This window comes from Nyctereutes procyonoides, unplaced genomic scaffold, assembly GCF_905146905.1.
Source record: "Nyctereutes procyonoides isolate TBG_1078 unplaced genomic scaffold, NYPRO_anot_genome, whole genome shotgun sequence".
Taxonomy (NCBI): Eukaryota; Metazoa; Chordata; class Mammalia; order Carnivora; family Canidae; genus Nyctereutes; species Nyctereutes procyonoides.
This window is the reverse complement of record NW_026575133.1, coordinates 28,813,319-28,840,615: the sequence shown is the minus strand read 5'-3', so window position 1 is coordinate 28,840,615 and position 27,297 is coordinate 28,813,319. Positions and strand designations below refer to the sequence as shown.

General features: G+C 42.8%; 1 protein-coding gene across 1 annotated transcript in view; it reads right to left on the bottom strand.

Annotated features, from left to right (window-relative positions):
• DOCK1 (dedicator of cytokinesis 1) overlaps window positions 1–27,297 on the bottom strand; it is a 498,451-nt gene that overhangs the window by 56,232 nt on the left and 414,922 nt on the right. Inside the window, 5 exon segments of the mRNA XM_055346339.1 lie at window positions 740–830; window positions 2,269–2,309; window positions 8,697–8,853; window positions 9,040–9,125; window positions 19,591–19,739. Coding sequence (XP_055202314.1) covers window positions 740–830; window positions 2,269–2,309; window positions 8,697–8,853; window positions 9,040–9,125; window positions 19,591–19,739 — 524 coding nt within the window.

Here is a 27,297-nt window from a genome sequence, read left to right as displayed (position 1 = left end):
CCACCCACTCACACATGCACACTTCCATTCTTTGATCCATCCAACCAACCATCCATTCAACCATCCATCCATCCATCCATCCAACCATCCATCCACACAAGTATATACTGAGGGCTTACTCTGTAGGATTAACTGGGCTAGAATGGATAGGAGGGAAGAGTATGAGTCTATTACTGCAAACAAACAAACAAGCCAATGTCAAAAGATATGTGCACAACAAAACAATCACTGGAGCTGAAAGTTGTCATGCCAGACCTGTGTTCAGGGGCAACGCTCCAGGAGAACCAAATGCAAGGTCTCACATGAACTGATGGACTAACAGAAGATCTCAGTGTGAACTCTTGGCTAAGATAATTAGGGATACATCTCATCCTATCCCTTAGCTGTGTACCACAGAAATCCCTCTTACTGATGATATTATCCTCTACTACTGAGTTCTTCTGGCATGAATAAGGACCTGTAGAACCTCTTAAGTCTTTGCTAGCCTACAGCCCAATGATGGGTGTTGGTGATGCTCAGTGATAATTTGCTAGGACATTTTGTTAAATCTGCATTCAGTAGGGCCAAGTCTGTCATCAAAGTACCTTCTATATATCTTTGTTTAGGTCATTCCATTTACTCAAAATCCATAAGATCTTAAATTATAGGTTTACAAAAATTTATCATGGAAAAATAAAATTTAGATCATCTTAGACTTTGTAACAATGGAATCATAAAAGTGTGTAGTAATTTCTATTACCTTCAGAAGCTTTGCATGGAGAAGCAAGGTGTAGGCCGCCTCTGTGTAGTTGTCACACTCTCTGTGGAGGTCACACAGCTTGTATAGGTACCTGAGGTGACAAAACACAGTGAGGCTCTTAAGACATCCACAAATCATTTGTGTTAAGGATTGCAAGAGCTAATATCTACCTTCAACAGTAAATCCTATCTACACAATCTCTTCACAATGTTCACAATTCCCAATGCCTCATATATGTTTGGTGCAGAAAGCACTAAGGAAAACCAACAAGAATAATATACAACAATATTTTGTAAAATAAAGTCTTCCCCTTTTCAGGATGAAAACAAAGATGGTCCAAGAAGGTAGAATTGTACTTCAAGGGTCTCTCATTCCTTTACCCCTTTCCAGAGTTTTCTTCTTACATTTGAAATGAGATCACGAGGTTGGGTTGTGATTTCTTACATTTCTATTGAATCCAAATGCACACCTCCCACAAATCCATAAAAATAAAGAGGTCCAATGACCATAGTGAATGTGATCAAAAGAATTTCTCTGTCATAGAGATATAAAGATTGCTTTTTAATATAAAGCAAACTACATTTTGGCTAAAGGAATCTGGTTGCTTTCCCAAAAGTTTATTAAATTTATATGATATATTTTTATAAAGGAGAAAGTAAAAAAATTCTTGGAAATCAAGTTAGAATATCAAGCTTGATGTAATAAACACATCATTAAACACCAACCCATGTGGACATATCCTTATTCTATTCTGCTATGTTATAATCTTGCTAAATGTTCACACTGGCCTCTGGAAGTGGCCGAGAGAGAGGGCATCAATCACAGCCCACCTCTAGAGGAAAAGGCAAGTGAAGGAGAAAAATCCAGCAGACAATATAAAATATCATAATATAATGCCAGTTAAAGGAATAGGCTGAAAAATTATACTATTGTTTATTTCTGATAAAATTAAAACTGATTTCTCATTTGATCATATGGATTAATGTAAAACATGAAAATTGTGCTGTTGTCTCTTTTATGGAAGGGCCACATGAGTCCATCGAGGTACAAAAACCCTGTGAAATAATTATTTATGAGTGAAAGGGAATATAAGGGAAGGGAGAAGAAATGTGTGGGAAATATCAGAAAGGGAGACAGAACATAAAGACTCCTAACTCTGGGAAATGAACTAGGGGTGGTGGAAGGGGAGGAGGGCAGGGGGTGGGGGTGAATGGGTGACGGGCACTGATGGGGACACTTGACGGGATGAGCACTGGGTGTTATTCTGTATGTTGGTAAATTGAACACCAATAAAAATTAATTTATTAAAAAAATAATTATTTATGGCTTTGCTCTAGTTGGGCTAAATATGACCCTCAAAATGTCTGCATTGGCATTTGCCCAAGGAATCAGAATATATAAAACCTCTAGGATTCACTGTTCTTGCAAGATAAACCCCTGTGGCCACAAAACATTTGTTAGCATAGACATGACAAATAGCAATTATAATAAACATGCAGAGGGTACGGACAAGCAGGATGCCTACATACCTTATGTACATTTCTTCTCTTTCAATTTCTTTGTAGAAATTCTGAAAAATCAAATCACAACACTGTTTTAAGAAACCTGTTCTACAAAAGGGATCTTGTGAGCACTAAACACTCATGGTTCTTCCATTTGTGTCAAACACCCAAAGGGATCCGGATCCAGCTCCTTGGTCTAGAACCATAAATTCACATAAAGCACAAAGCCTTACACTGGTCTTCACCTTTTTTGGGGGGTGATTCTAATGATTCCATTTCCTACACTGTGAGGACTAAAACCTACTTTTGTCACTTGAAAGTCAGCAATCTTTAGCTAAATAAAAGCATTACTCCAAAGACACGACACCTTAGCCATTCTTATCAATGTAAAGTCATTAGAAGATGAAAAAACATGAAAGATAGCAAATTTGGGAATAAGAGTCATTGACATGAATTGAAACATGCTGGGCCCAGCCTTGGCTAGGGGCACAAGAAGGCAGTGTGGCATTCTAGACCTGAGGTGGCAAATACAGTAGCCACCAGCCACGTGTGTGCAAATGTAAATTAAGTTTCATTAAAATTAAATAAAGTTAGGGCTGCCTGGGTGGCTCAGTCGGTTAAATATCCAACTCGTGATTTTGGCTTGGGTCATGATCTCAGGGTCCCAGCTCTGCAGGGAATCTGCTTGAGATTCTCTGGTTCTCTCTCTCTCTCTCTCAAATAAAATAAATTAATCTTCAAAAATATTAAATAAACTTAAACATTCACTTCCCCTGGAAAGCCATCCTACATTGGACTCTTGTTTCTTGGGAGATTTTTGATGACTGATTCAATTTCTTTGCTGGTTACAGGTCTGTTCAGATTTTCTGTTTCTTCCTGCTTCAGTTTTGGTAGTTTATATGCTTCCAGGAATTTATCCACCTTTTTTTCAGATTGCCTAATTTGTTGGCATACAATTGCTCATAGTATTCCCTTATAATTGTTTGTATTCCTGCAGTGTTGGTAGAGATTGTTCCTCTTTCATTCATGACTTTATTTGGGTCCTTTCTCTTTTTCTTTTGATAAGTCTGGTGAAAGGTTTATCAATCTTGTTAATTCCTTCAAAGAACCAGCTCCCTAGTTTCATTGCTCTGTCCTACTGCTCTTGTTTTTTTTTTTTTCAATTTCTATAGCATTGATTTCCGCTCTTATCTTTAATATTTTCCTTCTCCTGGTGGATTTAGGCTTTATTTGCTGTTCTTTTTCCAGCTTCTTCAGGTGTAAGGTTAAGTTGTGTATTTGAGCCTTTTCTTGCTTCTTGAGAAAGGCCTGTACTGCTAGATACTTCCCTTTTAGGACGGCCTTTGCTGCAGCCCAAAGGCTCTGGACTGTTGTGTTTCCATTTTCCTGTGTTTCCAGGCTCTCTCTGCTATGCTGGCTGGACTCTGAGTGCTCAGTAGCCACGTGGGGCTAGTGTTACTGTACTGAACCATGTAGATATAGAACGTTTCTAGCATCACAGAGGTTTCTATTGGACGATGCTGTTCCAGATAGAAAGACTTTATAAATGACACTAAAGAAACCGGCTGCCACTTGAAAGCATTTTCTGTACCAGCACTGATGAAGAGAGATTAATTAGCAGGCTAGAAGCAATGGGCTATTTCTACATATTGTAAAATATCTCCTGGCTGAGCATGAACATTTCTATCAAAATGGTATTTCTTAAATGTCAACATCTCTATGAACACTTTAAAATCTTTATCAGACACGGGGCTCCAAAAAGGTGCAGAACAATCACCTCACCAGGTCAAAAGAACGGCAGGCCTCACCGTAGCCACTTTCACTGTGAAATTTAGCACCTGAGTACCACGTGAGGACTCTGGGATTAGGGCCTGAGATAATAGGAATACCACCACTATCAAGGACTCCAATTATCCCACAGAAGGAATAAGTTGTTTCGTTTCATTAGGAAAAAAAAAAAAGACAGTTTCTAAAATTGATCTCTCTGAAAGGAAGTGATAAATAAATACAGAAAGTAAGAGGGGGGCACCTTTAGAAAATGCTCCAGGATTTTCATATTTTGCTGCATCTGAGGTTTTAATGTCCTCTGGTTCATATGCTATGGCTCAGTAATGAGGATATTTTCAGCTGACAACTCAGGGGGACTTAACAAAGAGAATCCGCATCAAAGGTAGAGGATGAGCCCTTCACTTCCAGCTCTAACTCACCAGTATTTACAAGCTACAATTTTCATACCATCCTATTTTGCACTCGTATTTTTAATCCTTCTCCAAGCTTCTGATCATTTTCCTTTACAATTTCACAATAGGGATATCCTGCGACCTTTATTCCTCTCTTATGGATATGGAAATGTCTTCTATTCCCTGCCTGAGCTTAGCTCTGTTCCCTTCCTAGGACTTCAAAACCTCTCTAGAACTGAAGGACGCTCATCTCAAACCCCAGTTTCTATATAAAACTGTGGGTTTCTTACGTAAAAGTTCATGTTGTTCTGGCGCTCCACTTCTGGGCTCTGCAGGCAGCGCCGCCTCCCCCTCCCCCGCATCTCCTTTCTCACGTCTCTTCTGTACCCAGTGCTGCCGCCTGTACCAGGCTCAAGCTCTACGGATCTCTGCGGATCTCTGTGGATCTCTGCAACACTTTCGGAACTAGACCCCCCAGCGCTAATGCACCACTGCATGCCAATCTTCCAAAACTTATACATTTGCATTAGATTCCAGTTCTGTATTCCTTCATGATGATAGCAAATACTGAGATTTATAGAATTCTTCTGAGAACCACCTTAATTAGTCTTATAAAGGGGCCATGAAAAAAGTGACTCAAGTCTATAAAACAGCAATGAGTCTATTGGTCTGAGAGAGGGCTATCTGGAAGACTGTGTAGACAAATGTGGTGAAACACAACAAAATTACCAACCAGTCATGAAAGACTGCACGATTATGAAATTCTATGTAATCACAAATGTGGATTCTGGTCCAGTGGCAACCAGGATCCAACGTAATGCAGATGTGCTTCAGGGGTTGGTACGTGTAGGGGACTTAGGTCGGTAGAGAGAGTGACTGTTCATTTCTTATTTTTTGTATAGAATGTAAGGAACAGTAACACATTAATAAATCCACACAATTTGGAATGTTCCACTAATTCCATTAAAACAACAACAACAATAATAGCACTGGTTCTAAAGGAAATTTGGCAATGGACGTAAAGGGCGTCAATAAATCCTATGTTCTTTATTCTATTTGTTAACTTTAGGATTTCAAGGTTAGTGATAAACTGAGTGCATTTTATATATCACTAAAGTATGCTTATATGTCTATATTCATTGAGAGATGGATATACATATTCATCTCTATGAAACTCTGTTTGTTTCATAAGAAAGTACCAGGAGAAAAGGTGAAAATGGGCTAGGGGATTAAAAACACATTTATGTTTTTATTTATGTGATGGTATGTGAACTGGGTAGTGAATATTAAGACGCAGAACATCTGTCTGTAAAAGAACCCCACTTTTCTTATTCCTCTTTAATCGCAGATCTATTTTACTTTTTAAATGAAAGATTTGTGATGGTTTGGGATCCATCTTCTGATCCCCAGGAAATGGTTAAGAATGGAACATCTGACTCTTTATGGAATGACGCAGGATGTTCCAAGTTCAAAGAGGTTAATGAAGTCAGATAATCTCAGGAATCCTGGGAGTATTTCTTGGTTAAAGCCTGGCTCCTGCTGAGAGCAGTAACAACAGGTAGGTACTCAGTGAGGCTCCCTATGACAGAGGAACACAGGTTAACATCAGAAACTATGACTGCAGGTGGCATTTCAGGAGCTGATTTTCTGACCCTGGGTTCTTATGATAAAAGGCCACATTCAGAACACATCTCCACTAGGTTGCATGCCCTGGTGAACGTGAGAGATCTTACTTAAAATAAAAAGAAATAGTATTCTCAATCATCAAAGTTGGAAAGCGAATAAACGTAATAATAATTCTCCCCTCTGGACACAAATCAGCTTCATAGATCCCCTTAAAAGTCAGAGAGAGCACTAAAAAAGTGTGTCCATAGAAGGAAATGATTTTTAAAAGGTTTCCATTTCTCTCCCACAGAAAAAAATATTGATTTCCATTTCATGTTAACCATATTAGCATCATATTAGTAAATTCCTCTGAACAGAGGCAAGAATGCAGGAAGACAATGCAGCAAGGGCTAGGGCATTCCTGGGCAAAAGATTGGGGCCCTCACCCTCACCCAGGGCAGAGCTCATGGACAGAAGCCAGAAGCCAATACTACTTACAGTTGCCCACGACCCTTATGGCACACATGCGGACATATTTAGATCTTTCAAGCTCACAGATTCTTTCATTGGCTCTGTCCAGTCTATTAATGAGACCAAAGACACTCTTTATTCTGTTACAGTGTTTTGGATTTCTAGCACTTCTTTTTGCTTATAGTACTCATCCGTGTTTGCATACATCTACTTTTTCCATTAGAGCTCCTAACATATTAATCACAGTTATTTTAAATTCTCACTCTGAAAATTCCAGAACTTCTGTGACATCTGAGCCGGAGCTGGCTCCGATGCTGGCTCCGATGCTTGCTCTAAATCTTCAAACTGTGTCTTTTGCTTTCAGTATGCCTTGTAATTTTATGCTGACAGTGGGCATGATACACTGGGTAAGAGCAAACTAATCTAATTCTAGCTCCAGTGGTGGTTTTTTGCTCTTGGACTTCTGCTCCAGTAAGTTGTGAACCACTGTATCCTCTTGTCTCCCCGATTTGGGGTGCAGCGGTTTTCCCAGTAGATCTGAGAAGATGGATCTAAGAAAAGTTGTTGGTTTTTGGTTTTCCAGGTTTTTTCTTACAGAGAAGAATCCAAAGTCCTTTTACACAAGATACCAGAAGTCCCCCATTTTAAGGAAAAAAAAAAAAAAAAACAAACTTGCTATAGATGGTGTTTATCATTCATCAAAACAGTCGCCTCTCCACAGAAGGCAGGGGCTTAGATGGCTCATGAGCTTTCAGCTGTCAGGTCCTCATGTCAAGCATAAAGGCAGTATTGACACTAAACTGGATGGAAGATGAAAGTAGCCCCTTTTGCATTTAAACTCACTGCATCTCTGGTGGTTTTCTAAAGAATGAACGACAGGTCATATTCCCCTTGGTCCATTTTCATGAGCTCAGGGTGCTTACAAGTCCATTCCGATGAGGGGTTTCGAAGTAAAGACAGAGCATCTCTGTGTCATCTAATGACCAGATGGTGATACACAAAGTCTATAGAAGTGAAGTAAGTAGCATAAAGCAGAAGTAGTGTTTTCTTGCATTCCTGCCCTGGGACAGGCAGGGAAAATTGAGGAAGGCCCTCTCAGGGCCAAGAGTCTGCTTTTCTGGCTCCTTGTGGGAGTGGCAGAGGAGGAGGATGCAGAGAGAGTCAGAGAGCTCTGACGCTAGATGTGGGCGTCATGTGGCTCCCCACAATGATGAGCTTTGCCAACCACTCGCTTTGGTTGAGCTTGTCATAAGCTTCCTGAAAGCGCAGTGTCCTGAAATCATTACACCACAACTCTAACAGGAAGCGGGTGTCCGTAGGACCTGGCCATGTCACAGTGACAGCAGGTGTGCAAGAGGCCTGTGGATGGCAGTAGCCAAGTTTCCCCAAGCTATCTGCTCTCCATGTGGCCATGAGCTAGTTCCTCGTGGATACTCTAACAAATCACTGGAAATCTAGTGGCTTAAAATGATATATATTCTCTCATAGTTCTGGAGGCCAGAGTCTGAAATCAAGGCGTCAGCAGGGCTGCCCTCCCACTAAAGGTTCCAGGCGAGAATCCTACCCTGCCTCTCCTCGCTTTTGGTGGCTCTAAGTGCCCCTTGACTGGTGGTCCATCACTTTGTTCTCTACCTGCATCTTCACTTGGTCTTCTGTGCATCTCCCTTTCTGTCTCTCACACTTGTTATTGGATTTAGGGCCCACTTGGATAGTAATTCAGGATGATCTCATCTCAAGACCCTTAAGTAAATCACATCTGCAAGGAGCCTTTCTGTCCCAATACAATCACATTCACAGGTTCTGAGGATTGAGAGTGAGACCTATCTTTTTGGGGCCAACCTTTCAACCCACTACAGGACATGCTTGCAATCTCCTAATGATGAAACCTTATAATTGGGACTTAGAATAAACGAGGGTGCCACCCTGGTGACAAAAGAGAATTGCTCACTATTCTCAGCCACAGGAAGGACAACCTGGAAACTCCCAGGGGGGAGATGATTTTATAGACTTGTTTACAGTGGAGCTGCAAAACACTTCTTCATTTTCCTTTCCCCACAACAGACAAGGAAACAAGCAGAGGAAGCTCCGTTCTGCCTCGGAAAGCTCTGAGGCCAGCTGGCATAAGGCTTTTGAACTTCCTGGTACAGTTTCTGCCTCACTGTGAAGATTGGAAATTTAATTAACTTGCATTTCACTCACCAGCACGTTGACAGTACAGCTCATGCGATTTTCTTTGTTCTCATCATGCATGATGGTTCTATAATCCAGGAGTCTTTCCATCAGGCGCACGACGAGTTTTACAAAAGTTTCTCCTGTCTTGGCGAGGTATTTGTGCTTCCTGCAGTGCTCCAAGAGGCTGAAAAATAATTATGCACACCTTGTTAATCACGCTCAGAAAAAGAAAGTTGACTGAGGTGCAATTTAAAATATTTTCCATTATTAACACATTTTAATTATTTCTGGGCTACAAAGTTCATTGTAGTCTAATTACGGTCTCTCTGTCTTGATTCTGACATAAATCCTACTGTTAATCAACACTTACATTTTATCAAATAACACTTTGTACTGTTCGTCTCCTCTGCCTCCTTCCACTTCGTGATCCAGCTTGGTGATGATCTCATTTTCAAACTATAATTAAACACAGGAAGCGTAAATAATCAGCATGGCGGATATTTCATTTTATGATTGAGCATCAATAGTACGTAAACTGGTAAGAGATCATCATCAGAGAGTTGGCTACCTAAAGCCTTTGGAGCCTGATTTCAGTTAAGAGTTGCCGTCCCTGGATCCCTGGAGATGTCCGATGATCCCCTGCCACAGGGGGGAATCTTTCATTTCCCTCCCTGGTTAATGGAGCCTAAACATGTATATTCTGAGAGCAGGAGCAAGAGCCAGAGAAAGAAAGACAAGGGAACCGAAGGAAAAATAATCAAAGAGCAACATGAAAAAGCGTCTCAAACTTCATCTCCACGAACAAGTAACATCTAAAATAGCTCAGTAGTTCCTGGAAAAGAACAGATGGCATTGCACTTGCCAGCAAAGAGTTCTCTGTAATCGCAAAACATGCAAGGGGCCACTTCACTGCCGTTTCTTGATGGATCTAGTGAAATATCTCACTTTGGTTGAAAAAAATCTTGCAAAACCCAGGAGGGACAGTGTCTCTGCAAGACCAGCAGACATTTCAATAAGTCCAGCTCCAGGTCTCTCCTGAATACCCTAAAGCTTCTGATCAGATTTCCAGAGCATACAAGTAAGAAAGGATCCTTAGAACTATCTCTTGGACCCAAGCCCTGTCCCTTGGAGTTTTCCGGAAAACTCTAAATTCTGGAGAGGTATAAACCTCCAGACTGTTTTCAGAGGGGCTGCCCAGGCTGGAAATAACTACGTTGCTAATGACAGATCTGAGTGCCCATCCTCGCTGCCAGTCCCCCATGGCTAGCAGAACTCAGGGCCACCTCCCTATGGGCTTCTGGATAGATGGCCACCATGTTGCAGGGCCCCTGAAATTACCCATCGACTTGGGCCAGGGAAGAAGGCCTGTGAGGGAGTTAGTTCCCACAGAGTGAGACAACCACATCAGACCAAAAGAAGACAGGTATAGGAGGAATTGAGGGAAACAACAGCCAAATTCAGAGTTCCGAAAGCAAGTGCACCCTGCATGTAGGCAGGGATCTCTAGGATCCCTTTATTTTATTATAACGATTTTATTTATTTATTTGAAAGGAGAGAGAGTGAGAGAGAGCAGGAGCAGGAGGGAGGAGTAGAAGGAGAAGGAGAAGCAGACTCCCCAACAAGCAGGGAGGCCAACGTGGGGCTCGATCCCAGGATCCTGGGATCATGACCTGAGCCAAAGGCAGATGCTTAGCTAACTGAGCCACCCAGGCGCCCCTAGGATCCCATTAAAATACATTCTCAGGCAATGCTTTCCCAGGCAACAACACCCAAGTTTCCCATTATTACAGAGATCCTATAATTATTTAAGCAGCATGACAAGAACTTCAGTCTCTCTGGGTCTCTCCTAGGACACTGCGTGGTGCTGATGTTGTAATGGCATGAATGTGCTGTGTGTACATGAATCACTGCAGAGTTAGTGCTAAACTGGAGCTGGGGAGGGTTTTGCATGTCAGCAGAGGCACGTTCCAGCAGGTTGCTGAGACACAGCACACGCTCTTGGCCACGTAAGCCAAGCGGTGGACACACTCATTTGAGGGCTGGCAACAGGAACTGGGGGCACCTGGTCCACACTGGGCACTCAGGATGCTCCTGCTGTAGAGGCCGCTGACTGTGGCCTCTGTGAGGCAGAAGGCAAGGGGTCTGGGGAGACCCAGGGAGGAGCCTCAAACAGGCACACACCGGCCTGACCTTGATCAGACTTGCTGCCTGGAGCCACAATTTTATCACACTACAGATGAAGTGGAGGCTTAAACAGGACTCGAGAGGAGTATTGATTCTTGCTTGACATCAAGGACTCGGCCACAGCACAGAACCCGGACCTCAGCACATCGCACAGTTCTCTCCTTGATCTTCCCCACTGTCTCCTCCCCAAACAGACGCCCTCTATTTTAGTCTATTTGGCCTGAAAAATTCAGGGATTTTTAGGGGCATTGTAAAAAAGGCAGCTCTAGTGAAGAAGAAAAAAGAACTTATCTAATTGTTTTTACCTGAAGCCTCATGACAGCGACTCTCCTATAAAATAACCACCTTTTGATACTAACCCACTTGTACTCTATTCTTTACAGTCAAGAATTCTGCAGAAGGTGGGCCTTTTTGGAATCAAAAACAAGGCAGATTGGCTGCCATTAGTCCAAACATTGATGCTGTGAGCCAGTCCCATTTCCCAGAAGGTAACCATGATAGGAGCACCATAGAGCAACTCTTTGGTGACTGCTGATTTTTCGGAACCAATACTTGAGGTACAAAATAAGACTCAATTAAAACACAGGACTGCATGCCACACATGTTGAATGAGCATACAATGAGGAAGGCACAGAGAATGCAGAAGAACATGCTTTATCCTAACGTGGGCAAACACAGAGCCATTTGCAACCGTTCATCCCTAGTTAATCAGGCGTATTTGAACTTGGGAGTCTACTTTAGGGAAATGGCATGTTTTCTCTGCTTCTACGTAAACCTAGCTGTCACAAACAAGGGCACTAAGGAACTCCAGCTCCTTAAGTATGCTGCTTATCAAATTTTGACTGATGAATTTAATGTTTCCTAAAATGAGCGGATGAATGATAAGTAGATCAGAAGAACACAGCTGATTCTAATTTTACTAACCTCTAAACTAAGTAATTCGCACAAACACCTGGCAACCCTATTCTGTTTATCGGCAAGGATTCAGTACCCCAGACCTGCAGCTAGCTTCTCATTCCAGGGTCTGCGTTAGTTTTCACAGAATATACTAGAATCAAGTTGTTAGTGTTCTACGAACCATTATCATCCTCAGAACTAAATGATCCTGTCCAAATAAACTGGAGAAAGTCCATTTGCTGATAGAGCAGAGCTGGTTTTATAAAAACTATGCGGATTATCTGACTCGTAAATGCACGCTGTCTGGTAATTTGCAGCAGGGTTCTCTATGTTTAGGTTAAAATTAGCAAGGGTTTACTGTGTTGCTCAAAAGGTGGCAGAGGCTCACTCATGTGATAAGCAAAATCATTCTACTTCCTCTCTTTTCGGAATCACCAGCATCACTACAAAAATATCCACAGGGTGTCTAACTTATGTGCTGAACAGAGCATCTCTAAGCATCCAACACCAGCAGCCCTCCAAGAACACGGAACAGAGTCCACATATAAATTTGAACTTTTTGGAAGGTTGCTGTAAAACCAAATGTGGTGGAGCAGGGGGCTATGCTCACAGCCCTGTGAACTGACAGCGTTGTTAATTCAATTAACTCTGAAAGGAATGACTGCTTTCGCCACTCGACGCCACAGTTAACCACGGGTTATTGGCTCCAATTTAAGGGATCATGGAGTGAAGGATCTCAGTAGTGGATAATCCAAAAGCCAATTCTATTTGGTTTGGAATGAATCATTTTTGTTGGGAGTTAGATTGACCATTTTGGCTATAATGTATTTATAAAGGTATGGACCCAGACCCTGCACTTTGCAGGCACCGAGGAACACATTTATACAAGAGATCTGAACTTACGTCAGAGCAAGGAAGGGAGCTGGACCAGCATGGAAAGGTTTGCACAAATAATTGACCCCATCGATAAAGTGCTTGGAGGTTATCAAGAACAGAATGAAATCTGAAATCTAGGAACATGGTCTTCTATGGACGGTAGCAAAAGTGCTTCTCTGTCTTTTCTACAAATAAGCCTCAGTGAATACTCTGTCCAGTGGTGCTCTGCTTTCTCCTATTTTTCAAGAAAATGTGCTCACTGGGGGTACGATCATGATCTGAGAGCACTCCCTGGTTCATGAGAGACCTCCAAGGAATCAGATTCTCAATTTCTGAATTTCTAGAAGGAACTGGGCCAACCCATTAGGATTGCAAAACCATGTCCCTTCTCATTAGTGTCGAAACGATGGGTTGGGGGGGGGGGATGTCACTGAACTATACCTACAGGGAAAACAGGACCAAGGAACAAAGGGGATGGCTCTGCAGGGAGCAGCCTGGCACTCCCAAACCCTCAGGGCTGGGGGCTCCCATGGTGACATCCTAAATGTCACTGAGTTCTCCCCAGCCTGCCACAACCTTTAATCCCTCTGCTCAGACACACTAATATTTTTATGTATATTGCATTCCTCTTGCTTAACTGCTCTGTAAACTTAATTACACAGTTAATCTCCGGCACCCCGTATCTCACATTCTAAAATCCCCACATCTTCCAAGTCCAAAAGGAAGGCTGTTTGCTGACCTTGAAGCTTCTGCCTACAGCTCAGGAGCCCCACGGCTGGGCATGTGTCCACTGCCTGGCCGGCCGTCGACACCTCAAACACACACAGCTGCTCCTCATTTCCACACCACACACACCAAGAAGTGACTCTGGGGCTGTATTCAATGGCACTGGACTCCAGGAACATGCCCTCAGAGTGAGTCCTTTTTAATTTGGTTAAAAGAGATAACTGGAGTGTGGGCATCTCTTTGCTGGAGGGATTTGAAGAATAGAATTCAATGCAATCAGAACTCTTAGAGTCAAGGGTGTTAGTTGCCATGGATCTTTCAGGCTCTTGGGTCTGGGACACCATGAAATAAAAGCCCAGTTCTTGTGCTGTGTGTTCCCTTTCAGGGTCCAGAACAATAAATGCAAATAAATAAATGCGAATAAATAAATTCAAATTCAATTTTGAAACTGAAAATAAAAATAAACAAAAATAATCCCAAAGAATTAAACAGGATAAAATCACCACCAAACTACATCCTTAGGACAGTACACAATGTACTGGCTCTCCCACCAAGTAGCAGAAGCCATCAACACCCACTTGGCTTATTCCATTATTTCCTTAGCCATGGGCAGTAGACAGAGATTATTCAAACAGGACCTCAAAAACGTCGAAGAAGTGAAGATTACTCATGTTCTAATAGTCTTACAATGAAATGGGAATTTCCGGAAGTTGTGGGGCATTTTACTGCCCCTCACAAAGATGACAGAAAGTAACTCCATGATTGAAAATATTATTTTGCTGTGGAGACTTTTCCATTCCGTTGTTATTAATGGTATACAGCCCAAATGGTCATTTGCCGCAATTCTCAGCTGTTAGTTCTGTTTTTTTTCCAAGGACATAACAAATGGAATTCTTTAAAAAGGTGCCAGGAGGGAACCTTTACTTTCTTTATGAAGCAAAATCCAGTGAGGCTGAGGCTCAGAGCGTTACTGATGTGGAGGTGGAGGTGGAGGTGTCAGTGACACGGGGATGATGAAAGGGGCACCAAGACGCCGATGCCTCCAAACCTCTGCATGCCGGCCGAGCAGACCCTGAAATCACCACCGGTAAGGAGCTCTCTGTGGAAAAAAAGTCATGGGATGCCTGGGTGGCTCAGTGGTTGAGTATCTGCCTTCAAGGCGTGATCCTGGGGTCCTGGGATCAAGTCCCACATCGGGCATCCCTCTGCCTGTGTCTCTGCCTCTCTATGTCTCTGGGTCTTTCATGAATAAATAAATACAATCTTAAAAAAAAAGTCAAGACATCCCTGAGTCTCCAGTTGAATGTAAACATGTTCCTCTGGGAATGGGTGAGGGTGGGGATGGGTGAGCCCGGGGGACAGTGAACACACGCTTGGGATGACTTGAGGAGAAGACAGGTTGCAAGGGGAGAGACTAGAGAATGCGTCCTTCAGAGCTAGTGGACAAGAGAGAGTCAGTAGAAGGGGCAACAGAGGAGAAGAGATGCGGGATCCACATGATAGAAGATTCTTAGAAAGGGATGGAAGAACCAGGAGAACCAAAGAGCAGGTCTTTGCAGGTCTTCTTCATAACCTGTGAGGATCTGCCCAGCACAAATGGTATCAGGCTGACATAAGGCACTGCTTGGAGCCCTGGAAGGGTGTCCCAGGCCAGCAGGAGGACAGAACATGTGAAACATAACTCCATGCCCCCAATCTGACAATAAGGTGAGCCCATTTAGTGAGGTGAGCCTGGACCCTGGAGAGGCAGGGCCAGTAGCACCACGGATGAGGACAAGGACATGCTCTTTTATTTATTTTTTAAAAGATCTTATTTATTTATAAGAGAGAGAGAGAGAGAGAGAGAGAGAGAGAGAGAGAGAGAGAAGAGAGAGGCAGAGACACAGGCAGAGGGAGAAGAAGGCTCCATGCAGGGAGCCCGATGTGGGACTCGATCCTGGGACTCCAGGATCACGCCCTGGGCGGAAGACGGCACTAAACTGCTAGCTACCTGGGCTGCCTGGACATGCTCTTTTGGATGAAGATTCATGCTCTTTCTTGCAAAAGTAGAGACCAGAAAAAAGTAGACTTTGGGGAAATATATGTGTAAGAACATTCGAATTCAAGTCCCTCCACTACAGCTGAAGAACACAGGAGCTGCAACTCTGTGGAACTGTAGAAAAGCCAATCGGTAATACCTGCTTCTGAAATTCCAATAATGGTTTGATGCAGTTTAATCTTCACCAAAATGGCAGGTTTTTCTTCTGAATCCAGAGGGTTCGCTCTCCACTCCAGCCTCAAGAGCATACTACTGCCCAGACATGACACATATTTCACAAACAGCACAGTAACAGCCCCACTCAGGAAGACACAGCACATTAAAAAAAAAAAAAAGCTACATCATAGGTTCAAAACGTGAATGTTTTGGAAAAATGAAAAACCCTAATGTCTTCCCTTCACTTCATTAGGTTTGCACAGCTGCTATAAAAGTGAAGCCAATTTAAGCCCTTGTTGATGTGACTAATAAGGTTAGGTAATTGGATTGGTGGCGGATTAGTTAAACAGCAGCCAGCCAGCCCCAACCTGGAGGCTCTCTGGGATGGAGGCAGGGTTGTCTGTGCCCTGCTGTTCAGTGCACATGCATACTCGCTGCAACAGGACTAACACCACCAAGGACAGAGGGCATGCCCTGTGCTTCAGAAACAGCAGCCTGTAGAAGGTGAGAGATGACTTGAGACTAGGAAAGAGTTAGTAAAGATATAGTAAGTCAAGAGACAGATGCTGTGGTCCAGAAGAGCCCTGGACTAGGGCCCAAGAGAAGCAGCTAGATGCTAGGCAAGAGACAGAGAAGGGTGGACAAGTCACTGCAACCCACCATGGAGGCCAGAAGAGCAAACAAAGACAAGGGCACTATAAACCTGCACCTATCAAACCAAATGACAAGGAGCCTGGCAAAAATGGGGATGTCAGGGAAGCAGCAGGTCTAGGAAGCATGACACTCTGTGTGACATTCCACCTGGGAGGCTGAGACAGACCAAGAGAAAAAATAAATTGAGATATCGCAAGAGAAAAGGAGATTGATCTTTCTCCGAGGTCACAAGAACAGATTAATAGAGCAGAGAGGGTTTTTTTGTCCCACAAGTTTTAGTTTTTCTGCTTTTATTTTAAAAACCTTTGGTGGGGATCCCTGGGTGGTGCAGCGGTTTAGCACCTGCCTTTGGCCCAGGGCACGATCCTGGAGACCCCGGATCAAATCCCACGTCGGGCTCCTGGTGCATGGAGCCTGCTTCTCCCTCTGCCTGTGTCTGCCTCTCTCTCTCTCTCTCTCTCTCTGTGACTATCATAACTAAATAAAAATTTAAAATAAATAAATAAATAAAAAAAAAAAAAAAAAAAACCTTTGGTGCGTCCTACCGCTTGTCTTTGAAGGTAAAAGCAGATGACAACACAGATGATCAAAGGGTCAATGATTATTGACCAAAAAAAATCCAAGTAGCTGGCCATGCTTGGCCTGACCATGGGTTTTGTGGACCTAGTCTTTATGTTTATGCTTTTATTTACCTATATCCAAGGAAGATATGATTTAAGGACGTGAAATAGAATTAAATATGCTTTGACTAATTCTCGGTATTCCTCAAACAGTTCAGTTTTCTGGAAAGAGGTGTCCTGATATAAGACCGTTTTTGAACCTACCACGGGGGGAGGGGGCTCTGTTAAGAATGAAGGTAGAAACACCATGACTCTCCGTTAACTTTGTGCCATTTATTGACAAACCAGAGACCCTGTGAATTGGTGAAAATGAAGCACTTCTACAGAAGACTGTGTAAGATGTTTTAAAGCTGCAGGAATCAGAACCACAAGAATGGAAGGAAGAAGAGGAACAATTCAGGACCAAATTCTCATTCATGCCCTTGTCCTAGTTCCAATTGCTCGACCTTATTTTGACCTGAACAAAGTCAGCTTCAAAGAATGACAAATGACACAGTGTTTTAAAGGGCTTTGATCTTAGTTTCCTGGGCTCATAACATTTATTCACATAAATGCATTTTTCTCGTTTACCTGATTCTTTTTATATGATTTATTTATTTGAGACAGAGAGAGAGAGCGAGAGCGAGAGAGACACAGGAAGCGCATGCCCGGGAGGGGGGGGAGAAGGAGGAGGAGAGAGGCTCTCAAACAGACTCCCTGCTCAGTGTAGAGCCCAAAACAGGGCTCAATCTTATGACCCTGAGATCATGACCTGAGCCAAAATCAGGAGTCAGACACTTAACTGACTGAGCCACAAGGCACCACTACCTGATTCTTTAATAGCATTTTTTCGTAAGGTCCTTGTCTAGGGCCGGGTTCAAATAAAGTTCAAAAAGTCAGATGTATTTTCGGCCTAGGAAAAGGCATTTTAAATGACAATTCCTAGTTGTGGTGAGTTGGCAATGAGATCAGACCATAATTTAGTGCCCGTGGCAGTGAGATGGGTCAAATCTTACAACAAAGATGTATTAAAAAAAAAAAAAATGGTGATGTCAAAAACTTACAAAAATATTTCGAATCGGCAATTCCATTTTTGAGAATGCGTACCAGGAAAACTTTCAAAAGAAACTCAAGCTATATGCATGCATGTGTTCACTGCGCATTTACTCATAGTAGTGAGAATGTGCAAACCACCTAAATGCTCAGCTAAAGGGATGGGTAGGAGAAGATTACCCATTTCAGTTTATGAAATGTTATGCCATCACAAAAATCATGGTTACTACGTTGTAATCAAGAAAGATGTCTGTGATAGACTGCCAAACAAAAAGAACCAAAAAAATTTGGACAATGTTTACAACATTACATTACATGTGTACAAAGGCTGATTGTAAACCAGGGTGAATAAAAACAGCTGTTCTTTTAAAACAATCTCTTTAATTTTATAAATAAAAGAAGTGTAAGGAAGCCCTCTTCCCCTGTAGAGAGAGAGAGAGAGAGAGAGGAAGGGAGAAGCAAAGGAAGGGAGGGAGGGTGGGCAGGTGGGTAGGTGGGCAGCCAGGCAGTCGGTCTTCATAGGTTTATTTTGTTCACCTCTCACAACCTCCCTTTGGAGTAGATTCCATTCTATACCACTATTATAGCTCTGAATCGAAGACTAAAGACGTTCACTCATTTGCTGGAGATCCAGGTCGTTCCAGGCTAAGTCGGGAGTCATGGTCTACTACCTCACTTCGTGTGCAAACTCAACTGGTACTCAACAGAGCGCAAGTTCTTTTGGCTTTGGGTCTGTTTTTGGCTCCAGCAAGTAGCAAAATTGTTCTTCATGGCTACCACCTTAGGCCTTCATAATGAAGACTGACCAGTAGGAATCTATAAACTATTTAAAACCTATGAACTGAAAAGGATAAAGGTTGGGAAGGAAAATCTGCTCTTTGAATATTAGATCCCACTACGATCATGCTACCTGATACAGTTTTGGTTTCCTTCCAATAGAGGAATTTTTCTTAAAATTCTACAAAACTCTCTGTGAAAGAGATACTTAGTCACTTGAATTATTATAATATTTAAGCAAAGGTTGCTTTCAATGTGGTGGACCCACTACCATTTGGGTTCTCTCCATGCCTTCTGCAAAGCATCCTAGCCAACCCAGCGGCCCATTGAGGAGAAAGCCTTTGTATGTTTGTGCACATGAATGTGTTCCCCAAAGTCAATATGTAAACACCAAACTTATTTTCATAGAATTCAGGGAAGGAGATTTTGTCAATCCTCCAACATAAATATTCAGATTTTGTCTTCCCTACTGATACAGTATATCCTGAGCATTTTACACAGACTCTCTTCAAGGAGTTCTTATGAGTCCCACTGAAAAAGACCAAGACGCATATGAAAGAGGAAGAGCAAAGACTTTTGACTTGAAAATAATACGTCGGCAAGAAGCAGCCAGTCTGAGAGGACGTGGTCACATCTGGTTAAACATTCTGAGGGTACAGATCAAGGAAGGAGGGAAAGAGACTTTTATTCAGGGTTTAATGTGTATGTAAATCCAGATAAAAATAAGTAAGTAAAAGCCAATAATAATCGGTAATACTTCCTCCAAAAGATGAGGGCAAAGGATGATGGGCTTCTTCAAGAAGGGAAGCCCAGGGTTTTTCTGTTTTAAACTGTAGGGAATTATGCTTTTCATGTTTTTCGACACCCTTAACTCCAGAGCCATTTGTAAGTCTTTTTCAAGGTTTTCAAGCTTGAGTGCCTTCTCCCCAAGCCACTTACCACACACCTACTTCGCCCTTACCATCTGGAAGCTTCGCGTGGAATGGAATTCACACTGCATCATGTCAAAGAAGATAGGGATGGTGGCTTTGCGCAGCTCTGTCTCAGGTATTAGCGTCATTTCTAATATCGGGCCGACCATTTCTGGAATGAACTTTATCTTGTGTTGACCTTAAATATAGAAAGGCATTATTCAGAAAATTTTTATTTTTTAAGAGATAGGATTCTAAAATGAGCTTCGATGGACCAAACAAAACAACACAGATCAGTGTAATTTTGAATGCTCGGATATTGGGGACATGTATCCATTTCTCAACCACAGGCATTTTGAATGTGTCCAGCCTTTCATATTAAAAAGTGGACTGTAAAAAAAAAAGTGGACTGTATTCTAAATATTGTAAGGGAAACTATTATAGTATCCATACGATGTAATACCTGTAGTCATGACTTATCTGTTATATAAGATAAATACCATTTCACAAATAGACAATTATATCACATGAATCATGGACATGAGCGGGGCTCTGTAGCGGGGCTGGGAGACGGAATACCTGATACCTCATTTGTGACATTTTGTTATTAACACTAGCAATTTATCCAGAGTTAATCAATCTTACTCATATTTCTATACAATCAGAAAATAGAATGGATCCTCTAAAGAATTTAGGTTTTTTTTCTTTATTACTCAATGAATACAGATTTCTATAAAAAGAACCATAAAACAAACTTGGCTGTTACAAAATGACCAGATTTAACGAGGTACGTAACCCTCATAATAAACTTAAATTAATAGATTTCTAAAATTTACATTAAGTGGACACACATGCAAAATGTAACCTTCACTAAGGAATCTGAATATAATGAAAATCTTACTTTCAATTTTTACTAAATACATAGTATTTTGAATACAGCTATAATAATGTGATTATCATCACTTCCCCAAATGCTTAATGTCTCTGATAGGCATGTAACTGTGGCAAAGCATTCTCTTAAAATGCTATTATATTCAGTCTCTCAGGTGACACTTTTCTTGTATTGTGCCTAAAAAATGTCAGAGCCAATGTTTCAGAAAACAGATGATAGTGACACCAAGTCGTTCATCAACACAATTTGGGTGTCACAGAGTGCTCTGTCTGTCACTGACAGATTTTACTGTTCCAAGCTGGGAGGAGCATTTAAGGCAGGAGCAAGTGGCCGCAGATGCAAGGCTTGGAAAAATAGGTTATAAGAGTGATGGTTTTCTAATCTTCGATTATTGACCTTCCATGAATACAGAAACCTGGCCAGGGGCCATTGCCTAGCTTTACCTATAGTGACATGCCTGGGGATTTAACCTCTGCAAAAAAACAGTCCTCAAGGTAAGTAATGCCTGAGTGTTCTCTAGTAATCGTCTTTAGTTTCTTGTTTTTTTTTTTTTTTTTTTTGCATTTGCATTATGGATTTCCCCTGGAGCATATCTTGCTCAAATTTAATGATGAACTCAGGTTTGGAATCAATGAGTATCAAGGTGACTCTTGCAGTGTAGACTTCAAGAAAAGAAGGATGCACTTTTTTTCCCCTTTTGAGACAAAGGAAGAACAAGCTAATTATCAGGTCACAGTAAGAATACTTTGCCTCCGGTCACCTTGCCAATCTCCTAGTTTATGACTCCCAAATTCTTTAAAACCCACCGAGAGTCTTTCTCCTAGTTATAAAACAAGGAGCTGTCTCGTCCCCTCCAAACACTGGGCTGTGCTCTCTTGCCTCCCCTGGGTGTTAGGATGATCTCTGCAGTCACGAGGGTCCAATGATCCAGGACATTAAACCCATTCTTACTCCAGGAAAATCTCCGCATACACACAGGTAGACCAAGCAAAAATGTCCTTCATCCAGTCAAACTGAGGAGGCCTTACATATGTGGCTTTTAATGAAAGCACATAATTTGTCCAGTCCTCAAAATCATCCACAAAGGGACACCCTGGATGAAAACTATTCCAGACAAAACCTGGCCGATAAAGATCTTGCTGTGAGCACGCTGGCTCTGGCGGGACTGTCTGCGCCACGCTGGCCGACATGCCGTGTGTCACAAACAAAATGCAAGTGGAGGCGGCGCAGGCCAAGGTGAGAGCAGGTGCTCTGGCGGCTGGTTCACGGAGTGCGCTTTGATAAATAACTGAAGAGCTTGGGAAATAAGCACATTCCCCCCACACTCCTCCTTTTTTTTTTTTTTTTTTTTTTTTGAGAGAGTGAGCTTTTGATTTCTCCTTTTGGACTCAAAATGTGACAGGTTTGGGAGGGGGAAAACATGCTGCTATGTCCCATGGGGCAACGCCGTGCTTGCACTTGCATTAAATCGAGCAGAACAGACCTCGTGGAGGGGAGATCCAGAGAAGCTCATCTCACCGTACCACACATATTACTGGAAAGACTCAGGGAAGAAAGAGTCTCGTGGAACATTCGGCTTGTTAAAATAAAAAACAAATGGAGATCAGCGTTGAAAATTCTCTAAGCAGACAAAACCAGTTTAGTCCTACAAGCAAGGCTTAATTTAGCTTCTTTTGCAAGGCTAACTTGACCTGGGTCACTCCTTGCTTATGCCTCTGGAAATCGTTGGCAAAAAACAAAAACAGAAACATTTTCCAAACCACTAACCAATTCCCTCTCATTGAAGAGAATTCTAAAATTATAAGCACTCACTAATGTTATAAGTCATAAGCAGCCACTGCTTTCTCACGATATAAGCTGCTTCATAATAATACCCCTAAACCTCCTTCCACGTATTGGTTTGAGTGCTCTAGGCCTGCAAATTGTCTTCTTGGTATGTGCACAATTACTACTCCAGTGATTCATTGGTTTTTACCTCTGTTATTTGTGACCTTTTGACAGGCTCAAGGTCTGATCGAGTGATAGGTGACTAATTGTGAGATGACAAATATACCTGAGTTCCATTGTTATTTTGTTGGCAGAGCTGGCTAGATCAACCTGCCAATATGTTCCCACCAACCTGAGCCCATCAAAAAAAAAAAAAAAAAAAAAAAAAAGCCGAGTAGAAATAGGTTGTGTACATTTTAGGGCACTGAGATGTGCTGTCATAAACTTCTAGAGTGGTGGCCTTGGCAATGGCACTCGTGGTGAGCTCCAACACCTGAGATTCACAGCAGGAAAGAGCCAGGCTGCCTGAGGTGACCCCGTTGAGCCATTCTTAGCTGTTTCAAGGGGCTGCTTGGGGCAGATACTTTTATTATAGGTTTTTAATTTTCAAAAAGAACTTAATTATTTTACAAGCAAGGAACCCGATCATGCTGGTTGTTGGTTATTTCTTGCTGTAAACAGATTCATACCTTGAACTGACCAAGGTCATGGCTTACATTTGACCTCTTGGCCGCAGCTGGGGCCAGTCGATATTCCTGGCTGAAACGCTGCAGAACACAGATCTTCTGCATTAATCACCGTATTCAAATCAGCAACTGCCAGGATGCAATGGGACATTTGCTCTCCTAACTGCATCCTTGACGTTGCAAATCAAAGATCTCCCGCTTGACTCAGCCTATTTGGAGCATAATGACAGATAATGTCGAGGGAACCAGCAGCTCCAAAACAGCTTTAAAGATCTGATTTACACCTAAGAGTGCATCCTCAGAAGGTGGAGCCTTCCCAGGGCCTGGAGGTGGCATCGCGAAGCAGCTCACATTACCCCAGGCCCATTGTACCTTCCTTTGCAGCAATCGTGGAAATGGGGCCAGTTTCTCAAGATGTCAGCCTCAGAGACTAAAGTAGTGGCCAGGAACATAATTTTTATAGAAAGGAAGAAAAGCCAAAAAGGCAGGAGAGCCCATCAGTCAGGCCAGTCCTGGCTAGAGCTGACTTTTGCAGCCTCCTTCCATGGCAGACAGTGACCTCACAGAGGAGGGGAGGGTTCTGGGGAGCGCTTAGGGGCCAGAGTGGGCCGACGTGGGGCAGCAACTGTTTATCAAGCAAGGAAAAACCATTTTATGCATTTATTTATTTTAAAACCACTTTAATATGCTAATCATCAGTCTGAATATCTGCCAAGGTGGATGCCTCTACTTACCCTAAATGATGTACAAATTATTAAGGCATTTCAGAACGAAGTACTGTCATTTGAATTCATACCTAAAATTCTCCTTTGGGGGAGACACACAATTCCCACAATTTGTCCTTGAGAGGTGAAACTGAACAACTTACAAGAAGGTGCTGCCATTCTCTTAGGAAGGGCCTGTGTGTGGGAGACAGCCTGGAGGGGCTCTCGAGCAGAGGGGTGGCAGGAGGAGCCCCTAGCACCGGCCCGGAGGGTGCTGGCATCTAGAAGAGCCCTAGAGTCCCCCTCGTACAGCAGAGAGCAGTCCCTCCACACCATTCTCCGACCATCCCTCTCTGCCTTGTTCTGTACTCCTGGATGGGGCTGTATTTGGTCCTCTCCTGGCGTGAAGCCTGCAGTGTCTGGCCTACTAGGGCAAATGACAAATGCATCTGTCAGACCATGATCAATTAAAATGAATCATGAATGGCCCTCCTCCCTGTTCTAGAAGCCTTGGCATTTCATTACTGAGATCATCATACATATATAAAGAATTATGGAGCGTCAGGATTGGAAGGCTCTTGAAAACTTGAGTCCAACCTCTTTATCTTACAGCCTGGAAAACTGATGGAATCCCAGAAAGACGGGGTCATGCGGGAGGCCACGCAGCCAGGCAGAGGCAAGGGAGGAAGAAAACTCTAGTAGGATTCAAATCTCTTCACTTGGAGCCAGGGCTCCTCCTCTCTCCCCTGGGGCAGCAGGAAGACCAGGCACAGGGCAGCCCCCGGAAGGCTCAGTGCTGGAGATGCAGGAAGCCCATTGACAGTCTGGAGCCGTAACTCAGATTCTGGGCATCTAAGCTGCTGTGGGAAAGTCGCTTGCAATGACCCTTAAGGATCATTGGATCCCTTGACGATGCTAAAGTGCCTGAGACCAGAACAGCATTCCATACGCAGCTCCTACGTCCATGGAGAGCATAAAAGCAGACAGAGCCATTCCAACCAACTCTTCATCATCACCTGGAAGCTTCTATGCTGGATTTTTACTCCTGAAAATCCAGCTCGTGCCTCACGTTAAACCACACTTCTTAATTTCTATGTTATTAGTATTATCCATAGAATATCTTACAGTATTTTTTCCCTGAGCTTTTCGCATTTATTTTTTGTGTAATAGCTACTTGAAAAAGATTCCATCCTTCATATAAACAGATGGACAAAGGCTATTCGGAAATTCTCCGAATAGCACTCCCTAAAGGTGTGCCAGAGCCCCTCCTTTACACAGGTTTGCTGACATCCAGGAACTCAAGAAGGATTAGGCATCAATCCTGCTGTGAGAAAATCTGCTTGGGCTGAAAACAAGCTGCCATGAACTTGCTGACCGCAGAGCCGGACTACAGGTGTGGTCCCCCCAAACCCTACCCCTGGCTGCTGGAAGGGTCCTCGGGAGGGTGATGAAGTCCAGTTCCCCACCATGGAAAAACCATGCTCAGTTTTCATCACCCTGTTTCATTCTTCCCAAGGAATATAGATGCACCAGGGCATCTTTCTAGCCAAGGTCTCTGGTCACTACACAGAGAGCAGGAATCTATTCAAGAACTGAGCACGGGGATCCCTGGGTGGCGCAGCGGTTTGGCGCCTGCCTTTGGCCCAGGGCGCGATCCTGGAGACCCGGGATCAGATCCCACGTCGGGCTCCCGGTGCATGGAGCCTGCTTCTCCCTCTGCCTGTGTCTCTGCCTCTCTCTCTCTCTCTCTCTGTGTGACTATCATAAATAAAAAAATAAAAAAATAAATAAAAAAAAATAAAAAGAACTGAGCACGGTGGGATGCAGCTAATGTGCTCTGGCCCTCGGGGAACACATTTAACCTGCGTGCTGTGCAGTAAGCAGAGAGAAGTAGACAGGTATCTACCTCCTTGGAGAGGGGAACAGAGTCACTGGGGAGAGGCGGGAGGGGGGAGCAGAGGCCCTTTGTGGCCGCTATAGGCTTCAGGTACCAATCTAAGCAAAAGAAGCCAGGCCCAGGTGGCTCAGGCAGGAAATATCACTGAAGTCTTGCACAGAACCCTCCATGACGCTCAAGAAAGGTGCCTGGACGCCTCTGCACAAAGCAAGCTGACAGTGGAGAACAGGTGCCAGGAAGAGCTTAATCTCCACTGGGAGAGACGCAGGGTCATAGAGGACCCACTCAGGATGGTGACAGGATGCCCCATGATCAGTTCCTTATTCCTTTAAGGCGTTTACCTCACAGAATTACATGGCATAAGGACTAACACTTTCATAGAGAATTCCATGTTATTTTAATTAATAAAATTTTATTGGGGTGCCTGGGTGTCTCAGTTGGTTAAGTGTCTGCCTTCATCTCAGGTCATGATCCTGATCCTGGGGTCCTGGGATTGAGCCTCTTCCTCTGACCCTTCCATGTTCTCACTCTCTCTCTCTCTCATAAATAAAAAATCTTAAGTTTTTATTTATTAATTATATTCTTTTTTCTTTTTATTGCTTATCATGGTAAGAACACTCAAGATGAGATCTACCCTCTTAACCACATTTTTAAATGTGGGACACAGTATTGTTAATGTCACCTGTATTACGCTGTACAGCAGATCTCTAGGGCTCATTCATCTTGCCTAGCTGGAAGTTTGTACCCTTTGACCAATACCTCCCCATTTCCTCCTCCCCCTCCCCCTCTGCCCTTGGCAACCACCATTCTATTCTAGGGTTCTGTGTGTTTGACTCTTTAGAAACCTCATATAAGTGGAATCATGGAGCATTTCTCCTCTTGTGACGGGCTTATTTTATAAACTTAGCATAATGTTCTCCATGTTTTTGCATTTGGCAAGATATTCTTTTTTTTTTAATAAAGCTGAATAATCTTCCATTGAATATACATATACCACATTTCCTTTATCCATCCATCCACCGATCCGTCCATGGGCATTTAGGTTGCTTCCATATCATGGCTATTGTGAATAATGCTGCAATGAACATGGGAGTGCAGATACCCCATCAAGACTCTGATTTCAATTCATCCGGATGTATACCCAGAAGGGAGATGGCTGGATCATATGGTAATTCTATTTTTAATTTTTTGAGAAACCTCCATGCTGTTTTCCACATGCTTCACCTTACATTCCCACCAACGCTGCGCAAGTGTTCAAACTTCTGTGCACCCTGGCTGACACTCAGTATGTTTTATTTTTTTCGTAATAGCCATCCTAATGGGTGTGATGGGACATCTCATTGTGGTTTTGATTTGCATTTCCCTGATGGTCAGCAATGTTGCCTATCTTTTCATAAACCTATTGGCCAGTTGTATTTCTTCCTTGGAGAAATGTCCATTCAAGTCTTTTGCCCTTTTTTAATTGGTTGGTTTTTTGCTATTGAGTTGTAGGATCTCTTTCTACATTTTGAAAATGAACCCCTTAGCAGATAGACGGTTTGCACGTTTTCTCCCATTCCACAGGCTGTCTTTCATTTTCTTGATTGTTTACTGTGCGGGACCTTTTTAATTTGATAAAGTCCTACTTGTCGATTTTTGCCTCTCTTTTGCTGTCATTTCCAAGAAATCATTGCCAAGATCAATATCAAGAAGCTTTTCTCCTATGGCGACTTTTAGAGTTTTGAGGATCAGGGGTCTTATGTTTAAGTCTTTATTATTAGTCCAGCATGAGTTGGTTTGGGGATATGATGTAAGACAGGATCCAGTTTCAT